The sequence below is a fragment of the Chiloscyllium punctatum genome, chromosome 38 (assembly GCF_047496795.1).
Source record: "Chiloscyllium punctatum isolate Juve2018m chromosome 38, sChiPun1.3, whole genome shotgun sequence".
In the NCBI taxonomy this organism is placed as follows: Eukaryota; Metazoa; Chordata; class Chondrichthyes; order Orectolobiformes; family Hemiscylliidae; genus Chiloscyllium; species Chiloscyllium punctatum.
In genome coordinates, this window is record NC_092776.1 from 13,349,401 (window position 1) to 13,362,864 (window position 13,464).

General features: G+C 45.4%; 1 protein-coding gene across 2 annotated transcripts in view; it reads left to right on the forward strand.

Annotated features, from left to right (window-relative positions):
• Positions 1-238: 238 nt before the first annotated feature.
• The window catches only part of abcc2 (ATP-binding cassette, sub-family C (CFTR/MRP), member 2), a 76,770-nt gene continuing 63,544 nt past the window's right edge, over positions 239-13,464 (forward strand). The window contains exons 1-3 of one of the 2 annotated variants that reach the window (XM_072557205.1): positions 239-427; positions 1,107-1,236; positions 9,216-9,389. In XM_072557205.1, coding sequence (XP_072413306.1) covers positions 408-427; positions 1,107-1,236; positions 9,216-9,389 — 324 coding nt within the window. In that variant the 5' untranslated portion in view covers positions 239-407. Of the gene's footprint in view, positions 428-790; positions 1,237-9,215; positions 9,390-13,464 lie in introns of those variants that run through there. The other variant, XM_072557204.1, reaches the window with a different exon arrangement.

Here is a 13,464-nt window from a genome sequence, read left to right on the forward strand (position 1 = left end):
CAATTTTTTTATCATGAGCTCGCCGTGGAGATTCAACGGCTGTATATAAATTTGTTTGATCAGCGACCTTGGTTTTCTGAATTAGCAAATATCCACCAATGAGACAAATGTCCTTTAAACACCCAGGCCAACATTTCGAAATAGGGCAAACACAAGGAGTTTTGTGCTTAATTTGTCTGGACATGTTGAAGGTTGTGAAGGCTTGGGTCCTGCTGATGGCACACGAGATGTAGTTTGAACACCTTTCCTCTTCCAGTGAAATGTAGGAAACATAGTGTGAATGTACAGCTAATTTCTGGATCATACGTTAATCTTTATTTTCCAGCTGGCTTACTTTTCTTTACAGTTGACTTCATTATTGTTGATTCCTTCCATCTAATAGCAATTTACACTATTCAGGGCTTGAGATGATGGGCACCCAGACCAGGTATGTGCATGTCAAGAAAACTTCCCGCACCTCTTCGTCTATTTTTCTCTCTCTCTCTCGCTCTCTCCCCATACTCCGCATGAAAGGGAACTAGATCCTACATTTTACCTCAAGCTGAACGTTAATTTGTTGAGATGTTGATTATGAATTGGTTTACAAGGCAGAAAGTGTAACGTCCAATGTTCCAACTTTGCCATGGTTTTAAAGTCCAATTGAAAGTGCAGGCAGATTACAACAGAGAGAAATTGACAAAAGAAAAAGATAATGTTTTCTAATAATTAACCTCATATTGTTGATTCAGCCACAGCTGGCATAGATTTTGTGTGAAAAGAATCAAGCTAAAGTGAGATGGACCTACAAAACCCATCCTTAGCTCCTTCAAAGTAATGGTTTGCGCCATTTTGTCGCTGGGCTGTGGGAGACAAACAGAAAGGTAATCATTCCTTCCGCCCCATGTAATGAAACCACCCTCTCGAAAACAAAATAGTAAGTTATATAAAATGAAGAGGCTGCAATTAAATATTAACAGAGGTGGCTTTGGTCTTGTTAGACTCTGCTCACTATACCGTGCGCAACAGCCCTCAGGCAGGAGATCTGCCCCCGTTGTTTTCACATTGCTCCCACTGCCCCCTCCCACTCTGCTTTCGTTTTTTTTGCCGACTCACGGTTTACCTTGCAGTTATTTTTTGGTGTCAAGTCATTTTATTGGAGAGGGCTGCTGTGAAGTATTCATTCTGAGCACGCCACCCAGAGAGAGAGAGCAGGCCATGTCGTCAACGCTGGATGAATACTGTGGTTCCACCTTTTGGGTAAGTGACTCCACTTGGTGTTTCCCTTCAATGTCAATCCCTGGCTTTAGTCAGGGTTTACATTGATTGACTTCTTTGAAAAAAATGTATTTCCATTGAGCCTTTCACTACTCCAGCAAGTATCTCAGAACGTTTCGTGTTCCAGCCAATGAAGGATTCATGTTGTCACAGTTTTGATGTGGGAAGCCCAGCAGCCAATTTGCTCACAGCAAGCTCCTTCAAACAACGTGTAATGACCAGATTGTTTGTTTTAGTGATGTAGGTTGAATAGTCACATGGAGAGACTTCCCCATGCTCTTTCCCCCATCTAACTATGAGGTCAGATAGGATCTCAGTTTAATATTTCATGCAAGGTGGTATCTTCAACAATGCCACGATCCCTTGGTACTGTGGTACTCAATACTGGGTTCACCAAATTGGATTATCTGCTCAAGTCTTCAGGGTGAATCTTGAACTCACGTCTCTTGCAGTCAGGGGTGAGAGAAATTCATGCCCAGAGGCTGAGCTGGTCCATGAGAACTGGGATATTCTGTGCTTTCAGGAGGTTGAGTAGGATGGGACTGCACAAGAGCAGAGGGAAGAATGATTCAAAGCAGTACAGTACACTGACTGAAGTCAGATCACCATTGATCTGTAGGTCAGGTTAGACTTCAGCGAATAGTGAAGAAGTGAATATATTGGACTGTTTTCTTCCAAGTAGGAGTGACAGGGTATATGAAGCATATCTCCTATAGAATATATGTAATATATGGGCACAGGGGGTAGAGGGGAAGTGGTGGACCATTAATCCAGAGACCCAGGTAATGTCCCAGGAACCCAGGTTCGAATCGCAGCACAGCAGATGGTGGAATTTGAATTCAATAAAAATCTGGAATTAAGAGTCTAATGATGACCACATGTGACTCCAGACCCACAGCAATGTGGGTGACTCATAACTGCCCTCTGGGCAATTAGGGATGGGTAATAAATGCTGCCTAGCCAGTAATGCCCTCATCCCGTGAATGAATAAAAACAAATAATATGCAATGGTTTTCCCTTCCTCAGGGGTTGTTCAATAAATCAGTAGTTGTATTGGGAGTACACAGGTGAGGCCCCGATAAACTGAGTGGCCATCTCTCACCCTTCACTTCATGTTTTCAGTCAGAAAGGTTTAACAACCAAAATATTTCCAGCATTTTCTGGTTCTCGTTTTCTGGACAAGACTTTGCCTCCCCTTTCTTTCTCAACAATGACCTTGTGGTATTATCACTGGACTGTTAATCCAGAGACCCAGATAATGTTCTGGGGACCCAGGTTCAAATCCTGCTACAGCAGATGGTACAAATATGGGGCAACATGGTGGCTCAGTGGTTAGCACTGCTGCCTCACAGCGCCGGGGGCCAAGGTTCGATTCCAGCCTCCGGTGACTGTCTGTGTGTACTGTCTGTTTGCACATTCTCCCCATGTCTGTGTGGGTTTCCTCCCACAGTCCAAAGATGTGTAGGTTAGGTGAATTGGCCCTACTTCTAGATCCATTCATCACTGGGGCAATCTTATTCTATTCACCCTAACCCTACATTGGATCTTCTGAAAAGCCTTTGCTCATCAAAATGATTTTGAATTTGCTCCTTGGAGGGAGTGCTGCACTGTCAGAGGTGCTGCCTTTCAGGTGAGAACCTATGGCTTTTACTGTGCTGTTGGTGACTGCCCCAAAATTGTTACAGTGCAGAAGGAGACCATTTGGCCCGTCATGCCTGCATTCTATCCTCTAGAGCCAATTTCCTGCCTATTTCACATATCCCTGCAAGTCATTTCTATCCAAATAACCATCCAATGCCCCCTTCTTGAATGCCTCCATGGAACCAGCCCTCCCCCACAAATGAATCTGGTAATGCTATGCCATAATCCGCAGAGTTCTCTCCAGCCTCCTGTTTCATGAATTTATCTGTCAGATATGGAACATCACAGGAACAGGCTAACCGTTCAATAGCTAAGACCTAATTTGGTGCAAATTAGCTGCTGCACTTCCCTACCATACAGCCCAGTGATTCCCATCGAAAGGGTGATTAGTTGTCATACACTTTGAGATGGTGAAAGGTGTGACAGAGATGTTTAGAGGCCTCTGTTGCTGATCTCCAGTCTGCTCTCCCGTTGACTGGGAAGCTGGAGGAGGATTGAAGGTGGCTCTTTAACATTTGGTTTAGTCTTTCGACTTTCCTTCCTCTCCCAATGGTGAATTGTTGAGTCCCACTCAACCCTGTGCATGGAGACCTCTCTCAAAGTGGTAACTCCACATCATAAGGAGACCATGTCTTTCTTGATGTACCTCTAAACAGCTGAGTCCTTCATGACTGAATAAAAGATAATTCCTCTCAAGATGTCGTTTCTGACTGATGTTCGAAAACAGCTCCCTGAAGGCATATGTTAAGAAAGGGTTGCTCTTTGAGGAAAGAACATCTAATAACAGGAAGAGAATTAAACCATTTAATATCTAAAATCATCCAATATTTTTGCTAGCCAAGGGTATGAAAACATATGAGGCTAAGACAGATGGATGGAATTCAGATACAGATGAACCATGAACTCATTGAACAACATAATGTGTTCAAGGTGCAGAATGGTCTCGTCCTGTTCCTAACTGAGCAATCGAAGGAATACGACTTTTTCTCAAGGGAAACAGACTTAGATTACATTAGATGAGATTCCCTACAGTGTGAAAACAGGCCCTTCGGCCCAACAAGTCCACACCGACCCTCCAAAGAGCAACCCACCCCCTCTGACTAATGCATCTAACACTATGGGCAATTTAACACGGACAATTCACCTGACCTGCACATCTTTGTGACTGTGGGAGGAAACCCACGCAGACACTGGGAGAATGTGCAAACTCCACACAGACAGTCGACTGATGCTGGAACTGAACCTGGGACATTGGTGCTATGAGGCAGCAATGCTAACCACTGAGCCACCATGCCGCCCCAACTTACAATTTTATTACCTTTCCCTATAACTTAGATCGTTAAAGTCCTGTCGTTGACTTCCTTCAGCAACCTCTTGATGAGATGATTATCCTTGGATTATTAGTAAATTGTTTGAATAAATTACTGGCTTTGTCCTCCTATTATCCCCAATGTGTTAAGCCTGGTCCATGTATTGAACTTTTAGCACTTTCTTGTAAACCCCAAGATCGTCTAAGAATTGATCCTCTGTCCAAACAGTCCCTTGAGTCTGTTCAACTATTCAGGTGGATCATCTCTGATTTGTACTTTAACTCCATTTGCTCCTTGCCCAAGTAAAATCTATTAGTCTCACCTGAACACACTGAAAGATCTCAAAGTACTTCTCATGAGGATATGTTTTTTGATGTTATACAGAAAAATGCAGCAGCTACATTCCCTGGTAACATCCCATAATTAGCAACGAGGTGAATCCCAGTTTCATAGCTGAGGTGGGAATGTTACCAGCATTCAGGAGAAATTTGAGACTATTTTTGCGATACTGATATGGGCTCTTCAACACCCACCAGATAAAGAAGACAGGACCATTTAGTAAAACACAATTTCCTCCATCCTCAGTATCCAAGGGCCCAAACGTATCTTCCAGGTTTACCTGCACTTCACACAATCTAGTCACAATGTGGTCTCCTCTACATTGGGGAAACGAAGCATAGATTGGGTGACCTGTTTGCAGAACAGCTACATTCTGCCTGTAAAAAAGACCCTGAGCTTCTAGTGGCCTGCCACTTGAACACCCCACCCTGTTCCCTGGCCAACATCCCTGTCTCAGACTTGCTGCAGTGCTCCAGCGAAGCTCAGGGTAAACTGGAAGAACAGCACCTCATTTTCCACTTGAGGACCCTGCAGCCTCCCACACTCAATATTAGGTTCAATAACTTCAGGGCTTCAGCTCTTCCATTTTTCTAACCCCACCCCCACACACCAGGGGATGTTCTCGCACAGTCTGCTATCAGACGCAACCCATTGTTAGCCACAAATAGTCCCCATTGATAGCTATCCACCCTCCTAGCCAGATCGTTATCCCTCCTTTGTCCAAATATTCTTCTCTACCTTTGGTCTCCATCCCCACCTGTCATTTCCTCTCTACCCCCTCCCCCAACCCTATCTTCTGCCTTTAAACCAACATTTTCCGAGCTACCATCAATTCTGAGGAAAGGTTACCTGACCCGAAAGGTTAACTCTGATTTCTTTCCACAAATGCTGCCAGACATGCTGAGCTTTTCCAGCAATTTCTGTTTTTGTTTCCTATGTAATGTGGTATTCCATCAGTACCACATTGTAATATCAGTCTGGGTTATGGCTCAGATCTTGTGATGTACGGAACCATTGAATGTTATGGTACAGAAGCACCACCAAACCAAAAAAGTCCTCCCACCACCAAACCAAAAAAAAACTCTCACCACCAAACCAAAAAAAACTCTCACCACCAAACCAAAAAAATTCTCCCACCACCAAACCAAAAAAAACTCTCACCACCAAACCAAAAAAAACTCTCACCACCAAACCAAAAAACACCTCTCACCACCAAACCAAAAAAAACTCCCACCACCAAACCAAAAAAAACTCCCACCACCAAACCAAAAAAAATTCCCACCACCAAACCAAAAAAAACTCCCACCACCAAACCAAAAAAAACTCCCACCACCAAACCAAAAAAAACTCTCACCACCAAACCAAAAAAAACTCCCACCACCAAACCAAAAAAAACTCTCACCACCAAACCAAAAAACACCTCTCACCACCAAACCAAAAAAATCCTCCCACCACTAAACCAAAAAAACCTCCCACCACCAAACCAAAAAACACCTCTCACCACCAAATAAAAAAAAACTCCCACCCCTAAACCAAAAAATCCTCCCACCACCAAACCAAAAACCACCTCTCACCACCAAACCAAAAAACACGTCTCACCACCAAACCAAAAACCGCCTCTCACCACCAAACCAAAAAAAGAGGACACCTCCTTCTACTGCCCTCTTGACCATGACCCCACCTCCCACCACCAAACCAAAAAAAAGGAATGAACTCAGATTTCTCCAGTTTCCTCATTTCCCCTCCCCCCACCTTGTCTCAGTCCCAACCCTCGAACTCAGCACCACCTTCCTAACCTGCAATCTTCTTCCTGACCTCTCCGCCCCCACCCCATCTCCGGCCTATCACCCCTATCTTAACCTCCTTCCACCTATCGCATTCCCAACGCCCCTCCCCCAATTCCCTCCTCCCTATCTTTTATCTTAGCCTGCTTGGCACACCTTCCTCATTCCTGAAGAAGGGCTTATGCCCCAAAACGTCGATTCTCCTGCTCCTTGGATGCTGCCTGACCTGCTGTGCTTTTCCAGCAAGACATTTTCAGCTTTGGTAGAGCTGCCTAGTTGATCCCAGTCTCCTCTCCATTTCTCCAACACAACAATTCATTCTTCCTCAAGTCTGTACCTAATTTCCTTCTGAAAGTTACTCTTGGATCTGCTTTCACTGCCCTTTCACTCAGTACATTCTGAACCTCAACGACATTCTGAGTTATAAATAACTCTCATCTCTCTGAATCTCTCTCGTTCTTTCCCAGTTGTCTTGAAATCTGTATCTTTTGTTTATCAAACGTTAAAGCATCTCCTTTATCATTGTCAAAATCCTTTATTATTTTGAATGCCTCCATCAGATGTACCTTCTCTATTAATCCAAGGGAGCATAATGTTGCAATGAGTTTCTGACCTGAACCTGTTGTATTGACAGAGATCACTGGTGAGGTCACAGTGACATCATTTAAGTTCAAATCTAACTGTGTCATTGACTTCCATTATTAACTGTACTGCTCCAATATACACAATTAACAGTCAAGGTGTATCTTTGATAGCCCACCAGAGTCGTTAGCGTTTGGTGGAGTTAATGCTCAGTCCATGAGTCATTCAGATTGACACTGTCAATAGACATTAACTGGTCATTAACCTTGTGAAGTAGATTAGCAAATGAGGGACTATTTCATCTGTATCATGGTGAGTAATAGTGACATCATTAGAGCAAACTTCACTTAGAGATTGTAGGTAAAGGTATCTTAAGATCAAGCATGGGTAGGTGGATAGGTAGGTGGGTGGCTGACTTCCTGCTGTCCTGCCAATTGAGGCCTGTCAAGTGGCCAGTTGCCTCTACCCTATAGTTAACTCCAACAGCAACGTATCACATAGAGAGAGTCTCTGTGTGGGGTTAACTTGTGGGCTGTGAGGATGGGTATGGTGATGGCTGCTTGTTGTCAGGTGCCTGACCAAGGGACCAAGGTGGAAGCCTGCTGAGAAACACTCCTGTGTCCTTATTGTCTTCATCCTTCAGCTTGCTGCTCCCTGTGACCTACCCCCTCCAATACCACCACCTCTGTCTGTGATTCCATTGATACTCTGAGGCCTTGGGCAGATGTTGTACTGGCAGCGGCCACCATCTCCCCAATGGCGCGGTTGTCCAATGATGCTGCCAGCCTCTGATTGAAAGGGGGTTCTCAGTTGGAGGGACTTCTTGCCCCGGGGTCCTTGATCCCAGGAAAGGCCTGCCGCTGCCCTGTCAATTGCCTGAATTGAATGTGATCTGGTGCAGGCCCCTTCAGTGCCTCACAAGCTGATAGCCAAAACCCCATCACCTCCAGCCAAAGAGCAAACAGTTGGAGCTCTCTTCCACAAGTGGCAGTTAATGAGATATCAGCTCTTACAGTTAAATCTGAGGTTCATAGATTTTCATTATCGAAAGATATGAAGGGATTTGGAGCGAAGAGATAGATAGTGCTCAGGAGCCCCCACAATCTCATTACATGGAGGAACAGGTTGAAAGACTTAAGGCCTCCTCCTTAGAAATGATTCTAAGCCCTTAGGGTGGGCTGAGGGAGGCCTTCACGTTAATGAAAGGGTCTGATAGGAAAGATGTGCAGATAAACGAATCCGATAAGATCAGAACTGGAGGTATTTATATGGCGAATAAATCCAACAGGGTATTTAAGGAAAGCCTCTTTACAGAGACCAGTGAGAATGTGAGACCAGTTGGAGCAGGTGGGGGAAATGGCATTGATCCATTTCGAACCAATCTGGAGAAACGCAAGGAGGGGGCATTAAAGAATTAAACCGTTGGGTGAAAGGGCAAGATAAAGAGGCCTTGAGGTGAGCACAAACACAAATATGATCTGTGGAGCTGAATGGCTTGGTCACAAAACTGTAGACTCAATGTGATCACCTACTCTACTGTAAGAATCCTCGTTTGGAAGGATTGTCTAATAAGCAAAGGCTAAACAGTTTGGGATTCTACTCACTGGAGTTTCGAAGAATGAGATGTGATCTCATTGAAACATATGGGATTCTTAAGGGTTTTGACACAGTAAACACTGAGAGGATGTTTCCCCTCATGGGAGAATCTAGGACCAGAGGGGCATAGTCTCAGAACAAAGAGGCGCCAATTTAAGATTAAGATGAGGAGAAACTTCTTCTCTCAGAGGGTTGTGAGATTTTGGAAGTCCTTACCACAGGGACCCGTGGGGCAGAGTCAAAGAATCCCTACATTGCAGAAGCTGGCCATTTGGCCCATCGAGTCCACACCGGCCCCCCCCAAAAAGCATTCCACCCAAACCCACCCCATCACCCTGCACTTTCCTTGGACGATCCATCTAACATGCACATCTTTTTGATTGTGGGAGGAAACCCACCCAGACACAGGGAGAATGTGCAAACTCCACACAGACAGTCGCCCGAGGCTGGAATCGAACCCAGATCCCTGAGGCAGCAGTGCTAACCACTGAGCCACTGTGCCACCCCGAGTGTAATTTAAGGTTGAAATAGATTCTTGATCAGTTTGGGGTATCAAGGGTTATAAGGAAAGGGCAGGAAAGTAGACATGCGGAATGTTGGATCAGCCGTGATCCTATTGGATGGAAGAGCAGCTTCGATGGGCCGAATGTTCCTGTTTCTTATGGTTTTATAATGGCATGATTCTGAGGTGATGTGTCTACTCTTTCAGAATGATTCATACTTGGACAGACCAGATCCTGACTTGCCGGTCTGCTTGGAGCAGACTGTCCTGGTGTGGATTCCTCTGGGATTTCTCTGGGTCTGTGCACCATGGCAACTCCCACCTTTATTCAGCCCTAAACAGAGAGGGGTCAGAAATTCCAAACTCTACCTCGTAAAACAGGTAACCTCACTTCATCTCTCACTCACCCTCTGTCTCACTCACAATCAAAGTGATTTTAAAATGTCAGTTATAGGTTTAAACAATAGATTTGCTGAAATAATCTTGTACCACAAACAATATCCAGAAAATTATGTTGTTTTATGAATATTTGTACCTTCCTACACCCCGAAGTAACTAAATGCACAAAAGAAAAGCAAAAAAACTGTTAGAAATAAACAGCAACTCCGGGTGCATCTGTGGAACAGAAAAACAAATGTAAAGTTTCAAGTTTGTGATCTCTCATAGAACTGATAGAGATTACACAGATTGGGCACAAGGGCAGAGACAGGAAACAGGGATATAGCAGGGAAGAGGCAAAGTCTTTTCCCTGGGGTTGGGGAGTCCAGAACTTGGGATATCTGGTCGGCATGGACGGGTTGGACCGAAGGGACTGTTTCCATGCTGTATATCTCTATGGCTCTATGACTCTAGAGGGCATAGGTTTAAGGTGAGAGGGGAAACATATAAAAGAGACCTACGGGGCAACTTTTTCACGCAGAGGGTGGTACGTGTATAGAATGAGTTGCCAGAGGATGTGGTGGAGTCTGGTACAATTGCAACATTTAAGAGGCATTTGGATGGGTATATGAATAGGAAGGGTTTGGAGGGATATGGGCCGGGTGATGGCAGGTGGCACTAGATTGGGTTGGGATATCTGGTCAGCATGGACAGGTTGGACCGAAGGGTCTGTTTCCATGCTGTACCTCTCTACGATGATAGGACTCTAGATAAAATGGAAAAATAGGCTAATGGGAGAAAACAGAGTAGGTAATGGGGACAGTAAAGAAACAAAAGATGGGTTTGGGGGTGTGCTGAGGAATAGCACAGGGGAAGAGTGGGAGTGAATCATGGCAACTTGAAAAATAGGTGAAGATGCCATGGTTCAGGAATCTCATGGCGAAAAATGTCACACTCACTGTTGTGTGCACACGATACACCCTCACTCTAACACTCAACAGTCACTGTAACCCTCACTCTAACACTCAACACTCACTGTAAAACTGGACATTCACTTTAACCCCTCACTGTAACACTGGACAGTCACTATAACACTGGTCTGTCACTGTAGCCCTCACTATAACACTGGGCTGTCACTGTAACCCCTCACTGTAACACTGGACAGTCACTGAAACCCCTCACTGTAACACTGGGCAGTCACTGTAACCCCTCACTGGAACACTGGATAGTCACAGTAACCCCTCACTGTAACACTGGACAGTCACTGTAGCCCCTCACTGTAACACTGGGCAGTCACTGTAAACCCTCACTGTAATACTGGACAGTCACTATAGCCCCTCACTGTAACACTGGGCAGTCACTGTAACACTGGGCAATCACTGTAACCCACACAGTAACACTGGGCAATCACTCTAACCCCTCACTGTAACACTGGACAGTCACTGTAACCCTCACTGTAACACTGGACAGTCACTGTAACTCTCACTGTAACACTGGATAGTCACTGTAACCCCTCACTGTAACACTGGTCAGTCACTGTAACCCCTCACTGGAACACTGGATAGTCACAGTAACCCCTCATTGTAACACTGGATAGTCACAGTAACCCCTCACTGGAACACTGGATAGTCACTGTAACCCCTCACTGTAACACTGGGCAGTCATTGTAACCCCTCATTGGAACACTGGATAGTCACAGTAACCCCTCACTGTAACACTGGATAGTCACAGTAACCCCTCACTGTAACACTGGGCAGTCACTGTAACCCCTCACTGGAACACTGGATAGTCACAGTAACCCCTCACTGGAACACTGGATAGTCACAGTAACCCCTCACTGTAACACTGGATAGTCACTATAACCCCTCACTGTAACACTGGATAGTCACTGTAACCCCTCAATGTAACACTGGGCAGTCACTGTAACCCCTCACTGGAACACTGGATAGTCACAGTAACCCCTCACTGTAACACTGGATAGTCACAGTAACCCCTCACTGTAACACTGGATAGTCACAGTAACCCCTCACTGTAACACTGGATCGTCACTGTAACCATTCACTGTAACACTGGATCGTCACTGTAACACTGGACAGTCACTGTAACCCCTCAATGTAACACTGGACAGTCACAGTAACCCCTCACTGTAACACTGGATAGTCACTGTAACCATTCACTGTAACACTGGACAGTCACAGTAACCCCTCACTGTAACACTAGACAGTCACTGTAACCCCTCAATGTAACACTGGACAGTCACAGTAACATGGAGAAAGTGAGGACTGCAGATGCTGGAGATCAGAGCTGAAAAATGTGTTGCTGGAAAAGTGCAGCAGGTCAGGCAGCATCCAAGGAGCAGGAGAATCAACGTTTCAGGCATAGGCCCTTTTTCAGGAGGGCTTATGGCCGGAACATCGATTCTCCTGAAACTTGGATGCTGCATTAAGTGCTGCACTTTGTCAGCAACACATTTTTTAGTCACTGTAACACTCACTGTAACACTGGGCAGTCACTATAACACTGGACAGTCACTGTAACTCTCACTGTAACACTGGGCAGTCACTCCAACCACTCACTGTAACACTGGGCAGTCACTCCAACCACTCACTGTAACACTGGGCAGTCACTGTAATCTTCACTGTAACACTGGACAGTCACTTTAACCCTCACTATAACACTGGGCAGTCACTATAACCCTCACTGTATCACTGGGCAGTCACTATAACCCCTCACTGCAACTCTGGGCAGTCACTTTAACCCTCATTGTAACACTGGGCAGTCACTCTAACCCCTCACTGTAATACTGGACAGTCACTGTAGCTCCTCACTGTAACACTGGGCAGTCACTGTAACACTGGACAGTCACTGTAACTCTCATTATAACACTGGGCAGTCACTCCAACCACTCACTGTAACACTGGGCAGTCACTATAATCCTCACTGTAACACTGGGCAGTCACTATAACCCCTCACTGTAACACTGGGCAGTCACTGTAACCCCTCACTGTAACACCACAAGTCACTCTAACCTCTATCTGTAACACTGGTCAGTCAGTGTAACTCCTCACTGTAACAATGGACAGTCACAGTAGCCCCTGACTGTAACACTGGACAGTCACTGTCACCCCTCACTGTAACACTGGGCAGTCACTGTAACTCTCACTGTAAAACTGGGCAGTCACTGTAATCCTCAGTGTAACACTGGACAGTCATGTAACCCCTCACTGTAACACTGGGCAATCACTAACCCCTTACTGTAACCCCTCTCTGTAACACTGGACAGTCACTGTAACCTTCACTGTAACACCGCACAGTCACTCTAACCTCTCACTGTAACACTGCACAGTCACTCTAACGCCTCACTGTAACACTGGGCAGTCACTTTAACCCCTCGCTGTAACACCGCACAGTCACTCTAACCTCTCACTGTAACGGTGGGCAGTCACTGTAACCCCTATCTGTAACACTGGGCAGTCATTGTAACCCCTCACTGTAACACTGGTCAGTCATTGTAACCCCTCACTGTAACACTGGGCAGTCATTGTAACCCCTCACTGTAACACTGGGCAGTCACTGTAACCCTTCACTGTAACACTAGGTAGTCACTGTAACCCCTCACTGTAACACTGGGCAGTCACTGTAATCCCTCTCTGTAACACTGGATACTCACTGTAACCCCTCACTGTAACACTGCACAGTCAGACTAACCCCTCACTGTAACAACGCACAGTCACTGTAACCTCTCACTGTAACACTGGTCAGTCACTGAAACCCTTCTCTGTAACACAGGACAGTCACTGTAACCTTCACTGTAACACCGCACAGTCAGACTAACCCTTCACTGTAACACTGCACAGTCACTCTAACCCCTCACTTTAACACTGGACAGTCACTGTAACCCCTCACTGTAACACTGGACAGTCACTGTAACCCCTCTCTGTGACACTGCACAGTCACTGTAACCTCTCACTGTAACACTGGACAGTCACTGTAACCCCTCTCTGTGACACTGCACAGTCACTCTTCATCATGGGATAAAATAGCAGCAGACATCAGGATTTAATGCATTGATTTAAAA